The sequence below is a fragment of the Motacilla alba genome, chromosome 2, assembly GCF_015832195.1.
Source record: "Motacilla alba alba isolate MOTALB_02 chromosome 2, Motacilla_alba_V1.0_pri, whole genome shotgun sequence".
Lineage (NCBI taxonomy): Eukaryota > Metazoa > Chordata > Aves > Passeriformes > Motacillidae > Motacilla > Motacilla alba.
Window position 1 is genome coordinate 21417275 of NC_052017.1, and position 12474 is coordinate 21429748.

Consider the following 12474-nt stretch of genomic DNA (forward strand, 5'->3'; position numbering starts at 1 on the left):
CAAAAATACAAATGAGATTTGCTCTGAGAACTTTGGAGCATTAAATAAGCAGGCAAACAGAGATATTGTGAGTTGGAAATATTTTTCCCTGTATATTTGTTTGTCTTTTAAAAGCGCCCCTGAATTTCCACCTAATTCTCTGCTTTCCTTCTTGCTGCTTGTTACGGTGATGTCTCAACCCAGCAGCAGCCCTGATGCTACAGAGAGGAGGCTTGTACTTCCCAAGGGCCATGCAGCAACCTTTCAGGGATGAAGCACAGTGTGTGTGTTCCTGGGAGAGGCCTGCCAGGCAGGAAAATACCCTTTGTCCTGGTCAGGTCTGTCTTGGACTGCGCAGGCCTGAATGGCTTGTCCGAGTCTCCTTGGCAGTCCTGTCACCAGCTGGAGAGAGAGCTCCCACGGAATGATCCACATGCTGTGTCAGTTCAGTGGGGAATGGAGAGAACTGCCAGGGCTATTAGAGGGCAATTATCTCTCTGGTTAGAGGGACAGCTTGTTTTGGAAGGAGAGAAGTTGGTCTGAGAACGAACAAACTGTGACCAGCATTTAGTTATTTAGGGGAAAAAAAAGCAACACCAGCTGTTTTGAGGACACTGCAGAATACATGAAGGCTTTTCCCAGACCATTTTACCTTTCTGCCTGGTCTAGGAAATACAGAATAATATTGAAATCTGTTTTGAAGCAGTATTTAGAAAGTCAGCTTGTGTGGCCCTTAGGAGTCCAATAAAGCATACTTGTTGATATGGAAGAAAAAGGAAAAGAGTGTTGGTCTCCTGTAATTAGCAGACTGTATTTAACCATTATAAAATTGTGTTTATGAATGCCATACCTTGTGCAGAATTCAATTTTTTTAAGCAGGAGCACACTGGTGTGGTTGCCTTCAAAGATACTTGTATGCATGGGTCGGCAGTGCTTTTTGTATACAGCCAAGAATCAAATAGAATTGTGCCATTAATCATTTAAACAAAATTTCTTAAGGACTGAGCAAGATATGAAGTCTGCAGCCCTCACGATCAGCACTGACAGTGAGTTGCAAACACTTTGGGCAGCTCCTGAAAAATGTCCTGCTCACACATTTGTGTGACCCTTGGCGTACATGAACAAGACTTATGCTAAGCACAGGAGGAGACTGCTAAAGATATTTTGAGACATTTTTAATTGTTTTTGGATGTTTGATAACAAAATAATTATTCTTTACTAAAGGCAGATGGTTCATTACATGTGGAAGGAATGCCAACAGGCCAAATGCTTTTTCAGAAACTGGCTGATGAAATGGTCTGATAAATAGTTCCCTATTAAAATCAATTAGAATTATCCAGGAATGATGAGGGTTTTCTGAATAAATTGACAGTTTAATTGGGAGCTTGTGTTAAAACAGTCCCAGAACAGATAGCAATTCAGACCTTTGTTAATTTGCACTGCTTTTCCTATAAGCATTTGTCTTCCTCATTGTTATAACTGATAAGAACGTCTTTGGTTTAGACTTTCTATTATATATTGTCTTTTTGCAGCCGGGTAACCCATGCATCTGAGCCTGGGCTTTCTCTCGCCCACCAAATCCCTGCCCAAGGCATAAGCCCAGGGGGTTCCGACCACCCCCAAACAGGGAGTCGGGATCACAGGTCAGTCTCACCTGCCCCTGCATTCTGGGCTGCCATTTTGTCCCGTGAAAAGTTCCTTCCCTAGTATCCGATAGTTTCACTGTGGCAAAACACCGTGACTGCTTGGAGGTGCTCCTGCTGATGCAGCGCTAGCTACCCTTCCTCCTCACCAGCCTGAGGAGTACGAGTACTCTTGAGCCCAGGTCTTTTGCCTTGTTGCATGTTGCGCTACGAGCCGAATCGAGCTGTTGGTCTAGCTCTAGGCTTATGCGTAAGGACACCTTGTTTCAAAGCAGAATTTCTCACCCAAAGGAAATGCGGATTCTGGTCATTACTAATGGACTTGTGGCCAGAAAGATCAGCCTGAGGGCTTTCCAATGGTACCATGTAGTGGTCTGCAGTAACTTGAGTTTAACCTTTTTGTAACCTGGATGGATTGAGGTGGTGAATGATATACCCAGACCCAGGAAACCCTGCAACATGGTTGTGCAACAATTGCATGCTTGAAAGCACCTTACACTGTTTTCTAATACAGGAAGCCAGATTGGGAGTGTTTCATGGTTACCAAAAGACCCTTTCAACTGAAAAAGCACAAGTTTAAAGTATTGCAGCAAGTACAAGAAAATGTACAATTAAAGCTAAAGCAGAAGTTTATTAGTTCCTGGTGACGCTGGCATCAGCCTGTTGCTTCACTTGTGGTTCATCTGTTTTGCTGCACTACCGCTTTTGATGTTTTCTTTCTCTAAGACCCCAAGCTGGAAAGCATAAAGCACTCCCGATTCCTGATAGATAAGCGAGCTGAGGAAGCTACTTAGAAGCACTTGTGGCTGAGGGCGAGTACTTTCTGAGAGCTGTGGCTGTGCTTGCGCGGGGCGGGGAGGAGACGTTCCAGAGCAAAAAAGGAGCAAAAGAAGTTGAAAAAGTGCTGCTGCTTTTGTTGTCATCATTATTTGAAATATGGAGGGGGTTGAATGACATGATTTGGCCCAACTTCTATTCACCTGAGCAATAACTTGCAAGGCCTGTTCCCATGTGTGAGGTCATTGGAGTCACTCCCATAAATAAGGGTGGCAAGAACTGGACCAGAAGTATCAAAAATAACTTAAAGAGGAATTTTCTTTCCCATTTTCCTTGATTAAAATTTGTTTCCTATTTCATTGTGCTAGTTTCTGTTGTATAAAGATGGTGATCACAAATAATCATTTGATTGTTGCCATTCATATGTGACAAGAACAAACTTTAAATTGGTCCAGGCAGACTCCTATTTTCTGCATCTCCCTTTTTTGTTGACATGACAGAGGGGGAGGAATTTGCTTATCTTGTGATTGGGAAAAATTTGTTACAGAAAAGTTTTCTTCTTCCTTGGTAATTTGTTGTCAGATAATTAAACATCATCTTTATTTCATAATTTTTCATGTAAATAATATGAGTATGCAACTCAGGCTTTTTTTTCCAAAAAATGTGGTTTTGGTGTCAATATTGCTTCTGTAAAATGTGAGATAACTCTGCAGCCTACCTCCATTAAAGCCAAACTAAATGAACGTTGAAAAATCAGAGGGTTGTTTGCCTGTAAGTGTAAAAATTTTCACTATATTGGCAAAAAATTCAAACCTTTTAACACGATGAGGCTGAAATTCATTCCTGTAAAAAGGGTCAAGCCCAAGATTCTGTGGTCTTTTAGCCATTATCTTGCAATTTGTCTAGATGGGTGCAAAAGTGTGTCTTTGGCAAGCAAATGTCTGAAATGACTGAAGCCAAAATGCCCCTTCATCCTTATTTTGAGATCATGAGGGAGTTCAAACCATGAGCTTAATGCTGGCCCTCTGCATAGGAGTGAATTTTACCCTTAAGGCATTAAATGAACGATGTATCCCAAAGAGTTTCCAGATTATTTGAACATGAGCCTTGTTGTAGGTCAGATTTTCTCATGCAGTTGTACACATTGCCTAGTCCTCACCCAAATCCATACTGATTTATTTGCCATATTCACTTGCATTTTGGGGATGTAGACATCCTTGCTAAGCTTGTGCTGTGTGTTCTCAGATTTTCTATTCTTGTTCTTCTGCTTTCTCTGTTCCTTCCATTGCTTTCTGCAGGTATTTAAACCCATGGTTCAAAAGAGAATATAATGTAGCTAAGTGGGTAGAAGATGTGAATAAAAACACAGAAGGACCATACTTTAGGTATTTTGTAAATTAATTCTATAATTCTCATTTTTTAGAGCTGTTCCAGCATATACAAATATCTTGGGACTCCTACCTTGTATAAATCAATACAAGTTACTTAGGTGCAAAGGGCCCCTCTTCTTTTGCTGCATTTTGATGTCTGTTTTTGGCTTCATGTGCAATTTACAATTCTTTTTCTGAATGTTTTAATGAAGCCATTGAAAAGGGTGTGTGTAGTGCATGCGTTCCCACCATCATCTATAGCTTGTAGTAGCTTTCTCATCATTTTATGCCAAATAGTGTTTTATGGGCATGAGACATATTTATCACTAATGAAATAGTATTAACTTAAATAGAATGTTAATTTGCTGAAGCAAGTGGTTTCATAACACATTGACTCTATCTATTGTCTTATATAGTGCATTCTAAAATTTAAATTAAAAAGACTAAAAACTAGTGGTATTTTACCCTCAGCCTGAAATGAGATAATTTATATATAGTAATTGGAAAACTAAATTTATGAGAATATACTCTGTGCTCTAATTGTCAAACTGCTAATTAATCTGTTATAAGTGAGGTAAGATTCAACCAATAATATAATTTGTTTTTGAAAGGGAAGAGTGTGCATTATCTGATGCATTCCAAGTTACAGAGAAAAAGCATGGATGAGGCTGGGCCCCTGTTGGACACGAATCAAGAGACTCAGAATGTTGCAGTATATTCCCAAAAGACACAGTCCCACAGCTGAGACAGATCTCTGCATCAGCTGAAAAAATGAGCCAGCATAGGAGAGAATGGAAGACAATTTATAACAAATAACATAAAGCATGTACAAAATCCATGAAGCTGTAAGCTGACATATCAAAAATGAAGATAGTTACAGAAACACAAAACAAAAGAATAATAAGCAAAATCTTCAGACAAAACAGTAAGGATGGTAAGAACAAGTAAATAGAATCTTAATAATTTTGCTACACAAGTAGACCATTATAATAATAGTGCAACAGGACAGAAACATACACTAAATGTGTACAGTGTGCATTTGGAAAAAAAATATGATGGGAGTTGTATCACAGGGTACTAATGAAACACTTTTATTCCAGTAGTAACACTGGCAGAGATTAAATGGCAGGGTAGGAATTTAATAATTTTTAGAACTAAAAATGTCCTGACGTCTTAAAACACCATAACCATAAAATGGTTAGTTTTTAAAGCCATTTCTGTTTGTTTTCAACACCTCATGGATCACAGACAGAGTAAGCTGCAGGAAAGGTTTTCAATGAACAAACAGGAAAAATGAGTAAACTTTGGCCTGTCAGCCCTGATCTCAGTCCTGAAAATTGATAAGAGATCCCCAATGCAAGAATCCAGGGCTTACAGGAGGTTGTTTTGATAGTGCCAGTCAGTATCAGACAAGTCTCTTGGTACCTGGGCATTCTGGCAGGGGGTATTGTAAGTTTGGTTGTTTCAGCGCTGGGATACAGGGTCCAGGTCTGGTGTCTGCAGTTCAGCAAGCACGTTCTAGAACTGGGGAGATCTAAGCCCAGAAAAACCAGAGAAAGGACTGGAGAGCCTCAGGCTGTTCAGTTTAAGGGAGCAGCTGAACACTTACCTGATCATGGAGTCCACATCACTGCATATGGAGCAACATCTCTGTGTGTGGGAGGACCTTTAGATTTGCAAAATAAGACTGAAAATGACCAAAGGTCACTGGAAGCTGAAATGAGGCAAACTCACATAGGAGGTGAGGTGCGTTTTATTACCAAAACCTTTTCTAAAAATAGCCTCTTGACTTTTATTGTCCAGGCAAGGTCAAGAGCTGCCCATCATAACATAACCCCATAGCCATCTTTCAGGGTTTATTGTATCAGAAGCCCTGTGGTAGCCATAAACAAACACATTGATGGAATATGAAGACAGCACTATTTTAATACAGGTTACTTTAAATGGTTTAGTTAAACAGGGTTAAAAATCTCTTTGCATACTCATAATTTCGTTTTAATTTTTTAGTATCAGTGTATTTCTATTTAGTAATTAGATTAAATTGATGGGAATGAGCTCTGCCTCTGAGGGTATTCAGCTGCTACACCGAATGAGTCACATTTTTAATTGTATTTGAGATAAACCAAGCATTTTTGGCATGTAGATGAGGATTGAGCTGACCCATGTGAGTTTTAAAGGTTATATATCAGCAGAGATGTAACATAAATCAAATTTTTTGCACCACAGAAGCTTACTAATCACTGCCTGCAGCAGTTACCCTCAGAAATCAGAGAGCAACTAGAATAAATTTAGAAATACGAATTGTCCTAATTAAATGAGGTAATCATGGGGAAGTGTTCTGCAGACAATTATGGAAGGCAAAAGATCAGATCTCCTGAGATGAGTTGCTGTGGGTTTACAAGAGATTGAACTAACAGTTTCTCCACAAAAATCAGATGCAATTTTGCTTAATGATACCATGGACAGGAAAAGACTGTTCTTAAGAATGGTGTGTCAGAAAATCTTATGTCTGGGTTTTGAGCCTGGGCCTGTGAAGTGATTCACAAACAGAATGAAACAGATCCTACTTGATAAACTAGAACATCAGGCTGAAGTCAGACTGTCCAGCTGGTACTATATTTTATGAGTCAGAGTCCCAGGATAAAACATTCACACCAGATATTTAGCTGAGTAATATTCATGTCGCTAATCATCTTTGATTTCTCTGTTCTTTTAAATGTGTCCTGAAAGTAATACTGCTGTGGTGCTTGTTTCCTTGTAGTTTTAGAAACAATACGTTGATGACTGGTGTTGTTGTAGGAAGAGTTGAAATAAAATAAGGAAAAATGATAAAAACACTTTCTAGGAAAGTTGCAGATTTTCAGAAAATAGAGATATTAGTCATCACCAAGATTTTCTCCATCTACTTGAAATACCCTCTATAAATCATAATTTGTCTCTCTAACACCTGATTTTCTAGTATTTTTTTTTTCTAGTCTACAAGTATGATGGGTATTTCTATATAATTAATTTTTATAATGATAGTAATAATAGTAGCTGGTGTCTCTGGCACCAGAAAACTCCCTAGTGTTGGATTCCCATCTGTAAGAAAATAAGATCTGTGAAGAAAACTCTCATTGTCTTGCTCAAAATCTAGTCTAGATTTTAATTTTGTGTGCCAGGCTACAACAACATAACCTCAGCAATAAGATCAGGCAGGAAGCCTCTCCCTGATTTTAGCTTTGCTGTAAGGGACATTATTTTATGAATGTGCTACTACTGCTTATTTTTTTTTACTGCCAATTACAATGTCCACTGCACAGGCTGACCTTCTGAAATATGGTTAAGGATTACTCAGAATTGTCACTAAATCTAAAAGACTTCATGGAGCCGTGATGGAATCAGAAAACAAACTGCCAGAAACCCCAAATATGGCATTTCTGTAGATAATTTTAAACAAAAAAGACTAGAAGGCACTTTCTAAAGTGTTGAGCCGCCTACATTTGATTTAATGCAAGTATTTACAATAAGTTATATTTTACGTGTTATTTAAACACAAAAGTGGTTTCCAAACAAAGGGTTTTTAGATGGAGACCCGGAGCACATAACCAGAAGCAAAATGGCTGTCCTAAATCAGAAGGGCATCAAGAAGGAGCATGGAAGGAGGAGACAGTAGGCTGTAATTTCCCTCCTATTGCTAATGCTCTTTCGTGTCTTTGATTTTTTCTCAGTTCCTCTTCAGCTGACCATCTCCATTACCTTCTTTTGTGAGCATCCAGCTGAGGCCAGAGCCATGACCAGCCTTGGCAAGCTGCTCTTGCTGAGACAGCTCTAGACTGTGCTTAAAGTAAAAAACAAACTGACAAGCCTTTTCCCTATTACAACCAAAGCAAAATACTGTTTTTGTTGGTGGGTAATGAAAAAATGCCTACTGATGTCAGTAGGATCAGGATTTTGTTTCAAGAGTTAGGGAGAAGGGTTCATTGAAGCATGTGAGTGCCTGCTTCTGAGGCACAGTTCACTGCTCCAAGTGACAGCTCAAGCCATAACTATTGTCTCTTCTGCAGCCCCTCCATGAGCCTCCTGTGCCCTCTGCTGCTGCTCTTTCTGAGGATATGTGTGCACATCTGTGGCTTTAAAAAGGAACTTACCTTAAAATGTTAAGCCACACCAGTGTTTTTAGAAGATCCTAACTTCCTAAGGTAGGATCTAGGCTGATGATGTCATCCAAGAGCTGAATCCACAGCAGCAAAGGTCAGATGAGGCTGATAGGGTCTATATTTGGGCTTGCAATGCTTTCACCAGGTTGAATGTTAGTTTAATTTCATTACATTATTTCAGTCTGCAAAAGAGAATCACTCACAGTTCATGAAAAGTTCAGATCTGTCAGGGCCACCTGCCTTGAGTTCAGCTAAAATGACACTCAAAATTGCAAGGTGTTTAGTTGTGAGACCAGGTGACACATTTTGCATGGTTTCTTGTTGGCCAATCTTCACTGTTTAGGGATAAGAGGGGAGCAGGTATGCCCAAGGCTGCAGGCACTGCTTCCAGATGTCTTCTTGTTGCCACAGTGTTTGTTGTGAATCACAGAATGGTCTCCACCCACTCTTAGTTTTAGCTTTCAGGACAGAAAGACATAAAGTGGCTCTTCTATCTTGCTTTCTGGTCAAAATTTAGAATTTTTACAGTGAGGTGCATGGCTTCATTTGGGGTTGGCAGTAAAAGTCTAAATCTCTGTCATGGTGTGTACTGGTTTCTTGTGTAAGTTTCAGCTATAAGCAACATTTGGCATGGAAGCTAATGGATTTGATTGCAGGAGAATTGAAACCCTAGTGAAAGCTGAGTGGATCCCACCCTTGACCAAAACTGCCAAATTTTCCTACCTTTAACCCCAGCATAACCTGCAAGTGTCCCTGAATGCTGTCTCTCCATCCTGTAAATGAGAAAGAGCCAGACGTGACCTTTCTCATTTAAAGTATATGTAAATCTGGGATACACAGCACATACACAATTGCAGGGCACAACCTGAAAGGTGGTCAAAACCACCTCAAACAATGTTGTTTATCACAGAAGATGCACTGTAAGATCTGTGAGCATATGCTGTGTCATGTATGCTCACAGTCTCAGTAGCTGGCACTAAAGATGACAAAAAACAGAACATAACTCTATAACAAAAATAAGTGGTGAGGCCCTGTGAGGGGAGGGCAAGGTCATTTCTGTAAGTGTGCAACTGCATTCTTGATGTGTTGGCTGTAGTGATGCAGCTGGGCAGCAAAGTTCACATCAGTTAGATGTGCAAACTGCAGGTGAGCAGGCAGTGCAAAGGGGGTTTGGGAGGAAGGATATGTAGGCAGCTACACTGAAGCCTTGGCAGCATTGTGTTTGAGTGTTTGAGTTATGGTGCAAAGCTTCCTGGCTGAAAGGCTCAGTTAGGGATCCTGGTGGATGCTGGTTAGAGGACCCACTTGTGCAGGGAAAATATTCAAGATGCCCTATCCTTCAGGGGATTGTTACTCCTTCCAGGATCACCTGCTCAGATGGATGGAGAGGAAGATTGGCCATGGCTTTTCCTCTCACTGTGGCCTTCTCTTAGAGTATTTAAAATGTGAAGAGCCTGTGGTGTGTTGGGAAGTGTCGTGCCTGGCGTGGTGAAAGAGATGGGAGATGCCTTCATTCTGTGCCACCCGCCCGGCTGTGCTGCCTTATAAGCGGCTTTCTGATAGGGCTTGCCAAGTCAGATTCTACTAGCCCAGGTCTTTGTTTCTGATCTCCAAGTGCGTGTTGCAAATTTTAAAATGAAAGTTTAAAATTCTGCTGCAGCAATGGGGTAAAATTTGTAAATAATTGGATTACTAATAATATGTGAAATCTGCTCTCCTTATTTTCCCCCCTCCCTTTTCTCCTTATATTCTTCATTCTAGATCCACAAATAGTTTATTAGTGATAGTCCAAGTGGGGGCAGAGATGAGAGGACTTGTATGGATAGTGAACTGCAGGGCGCTGTTGACAACCTTTCCCTGGAATTTTTTTTTTTTAAATTAACCTGTTTTCTAGTATGCACAGTTTGGTGCCCAGATCCATGATGTCGGACATACAGAAACCTTGTTTTATACTGCAGTAGCTGTTTCAGGGTTTTTCTTCCTGAAAACATTGGTGTATGTCCAGTTCATCTTAATGGGTGATCAATGTGCAGGTACTGAAGATGTATGCTTCCATGTTTGGATAATTGTACCAATGCAAATCTCTTAAGTGCTGTTGAACTTAGAGGCTACCACATGAGGCATTAGAGGATCATGAGCCAGAGTGGAGAGCTCTCATCATATAATTTCCCTTGACACCTTGTTGCTTGTGGCTACCATCAGTCATTGTTTGTATGGGAGGCAAGAGAATCTGCTATTGTAGGGAGCTACAGACACAACAAAATGATACAATAGTCCAAAATAAAAGAATAATTATTTAAGGGTAAATAAATTTCACTTATTATTATGGAAACTTTCCATCTTCAGGGACACATTAACTCAGAAGATACTGGATAGCAGTGCTCAGGGAGGGCTGAGTGATGTGCCTGCAGTATTAAGAGGCCTCCTGTGGTGAATGCCCTTGGTCTGCACAAGAGAACAAGGGGGCCAGGACAGCTCAATTTTTCTACTTTAAGGCCTTTTTTTCATTTTACTCTGCCCAGATTTAGAGCCTAATAGGAACCTCTCAAGTGGGAAAAGTGCAGAATCTCAAAACAGAAGCATAAGAGTTTTTCTTGGGTATAAAATTTCAGTCAATAATGTGCTCTTGCCTTATTGACATGAAAAGAATGCCTTTCATGTGATACAAACATTTACTTGCTCCTGCTTACTCTACTCACCTTGTACAGAAATGCTGATTGCCATTGACTAATCAGTCCATTTTTGTATATTCTCATCAGACTCTTTCTTTGGCTGGAACAATATGCACTGTATGATGCTTGCATGTATAACAATTTGTTATTAGCACTTTGTATATGCCTTTGTTACTCCACAACTAACAGTTTGGCCTCCAAATGCATGCATTTGTGTAAATTAATGTTACAAAAATAATATTTGCTATGTTTGTATCAATTTCGGAGATGTGTAAGATACGCATAAAGACACAAAATTGCCATTTAGTCACTGGGAGAAGACATTTGTTCAGCTTATATTTATACAGTTACTGTTTCTATTTAGGCTTTGTAGTTTTAGTTCTGTATTTATTCACTTGCAGATTTGGTTTTTAATAATTTTATAATGATTAATTACAGTACCATATAAAACAGTTTAAGAAATAATTTTTGTTATACAATTCTATTAAGAAGTAGCAAATTTTTTTCTTCCAGTGTTCCTGAAATCTCTAAATACCTTTATTCATGTAATGAAATTATAAGACTATCAAGCAATTTTATCGCCCTGATACTGAGCTAATAATAAGCTATATAATTGTCTCTGAACCAAGCTTCAGAGTAATGGCAGTTGCTGTTGCAATGCTAGAATGCAAAGACATCACATTTATTTTATGTGTTTCAACATCTCAGGACACTGTCTCCTGCAAAGTCTCCGTCTTCATCCACTGGATCTATTGCTTCCAGCAGAAAATACCCTTACCCGATGCCACCACTTCCTGATGAAGAGAAAAAAGTCAACAGGCAAAGTGCCAGGGTATGTGTCCCTCTTCTCTCTGCATTTCACGAGTGACCTGATTTACTGATAGTTTTTCAAAAGGAATCTGTGGCAGATTAACACCTTTGACCAACAAGGAGAGCTGGAATGGCATTTCCTTTGCACCCTGAAGTTCTGGAGCTGCTGAGCCTCTGGCTGCGATGAAGGCCTCAACAGCTGTGTTTAGAGGCAGCTTTTCAGGTTGCTCTTAAAGCTGTCCTGAAGCCCAGATTTCACTACTTTTCTTATTTCAAGCTGAAAATATGCCCTGGATAGCCTTTGGGCTGCAGAGTACAGACAGCCCTGGAGTAAGTGGTGTGTTGGCTCTCCTTTCTTACCCCTTCTCCCAGCAGCTCTCATTCAGGCTGTGGGGATAGCTGCTTTCCAGCTTTATGGAAATGTAAAAATTTCTAGTTATGCAGCATGTGGAGTGCTTGCAGGCCTGGAGGGACTTCTCTGCTGTGTAACCTGTGCCCACCCTGGATCCCGTAGAATGACCAGGAGCTTCTGGAATGTGTGGTGGATAGTAACGCCTCATACGGAGAGATTTCCAGCTGCTCCAAAAGGCTTTTATTTCCTTTGTGTCAATTCAGACACAGAAGGTATTTGAATAAGCAAAAAAGTCTGAAATTTGCTTTAGGAGCTTTACTTGCAACACCCTTGGTTCATGTTGCTGATGCTGATGAGATTCTCATCACTGTTCCCTGTCCTTTTTTTTTAAAGAAAAAAGGAATGGAGTGCTGCTGAGGGAACCTGCAAGTGCTCCCCTAGTGCTGCTTGGGGCAGAAGATTGTGTGAGGTGCAGCACAGGGTTTCCCAAGGCAGCTTGGAGCCTGGGCTGTACTGATGTGTCTCAGCCCTGGAGCTGCTTTGGCAGCAGCTCAAACCCACAGCAGGAAGTCATGTTGCTCTGAGCAGAGTTAGGCAGATGAAAATGAGAAATTATCTCTACACTAATAGTAGCATAACTCTAAGGTAAAAGCTGTCTAGTACAAGTTTGATGCTACACTGACATTTCTCTTTCAAAAAGAGAAATGCTGACTGTAAGTTGTGCTGAAATGC

The 12474-nt window shown here is 40.2% G+C and overlaps 1 protein-coding gene across 15 annotated transcripts in view; it reads left to right on the plus strand.

Annotated features, from left to right (window-relative positions):
- The window catches only part of ADAM22 (ADAM metallopeptidase domain 22), a 127925-nt gene that overhangs the window by 112686 nt on the left and 2765 nt on the right, over positions 1-12474 (plus strand). For 7 of the 15 annotated variants that reach the window (XM_038123214.1, XM_038123205.1, XM_038123247.1 and 4 more), the window contains 3 exons: positions 1512-1622; positions 3698-3784; positions 11289-11412. In XM_038123214.1, the coding sequence (XP_037979142.1) occupies positions 1512-1622; positions 3698-3784; positions 11289-11412 (322 nt within the window). The remainder of the gene's footprint in view (positions 1-1511; positions 1623-3697; positions 3785-11288; positions 11413-12474) is intronic. The other 8 variants (XM_038123263.1, XM_038123309.1, XM_038123291.1 and 5 more) reach the window with 3 other exon arrangements.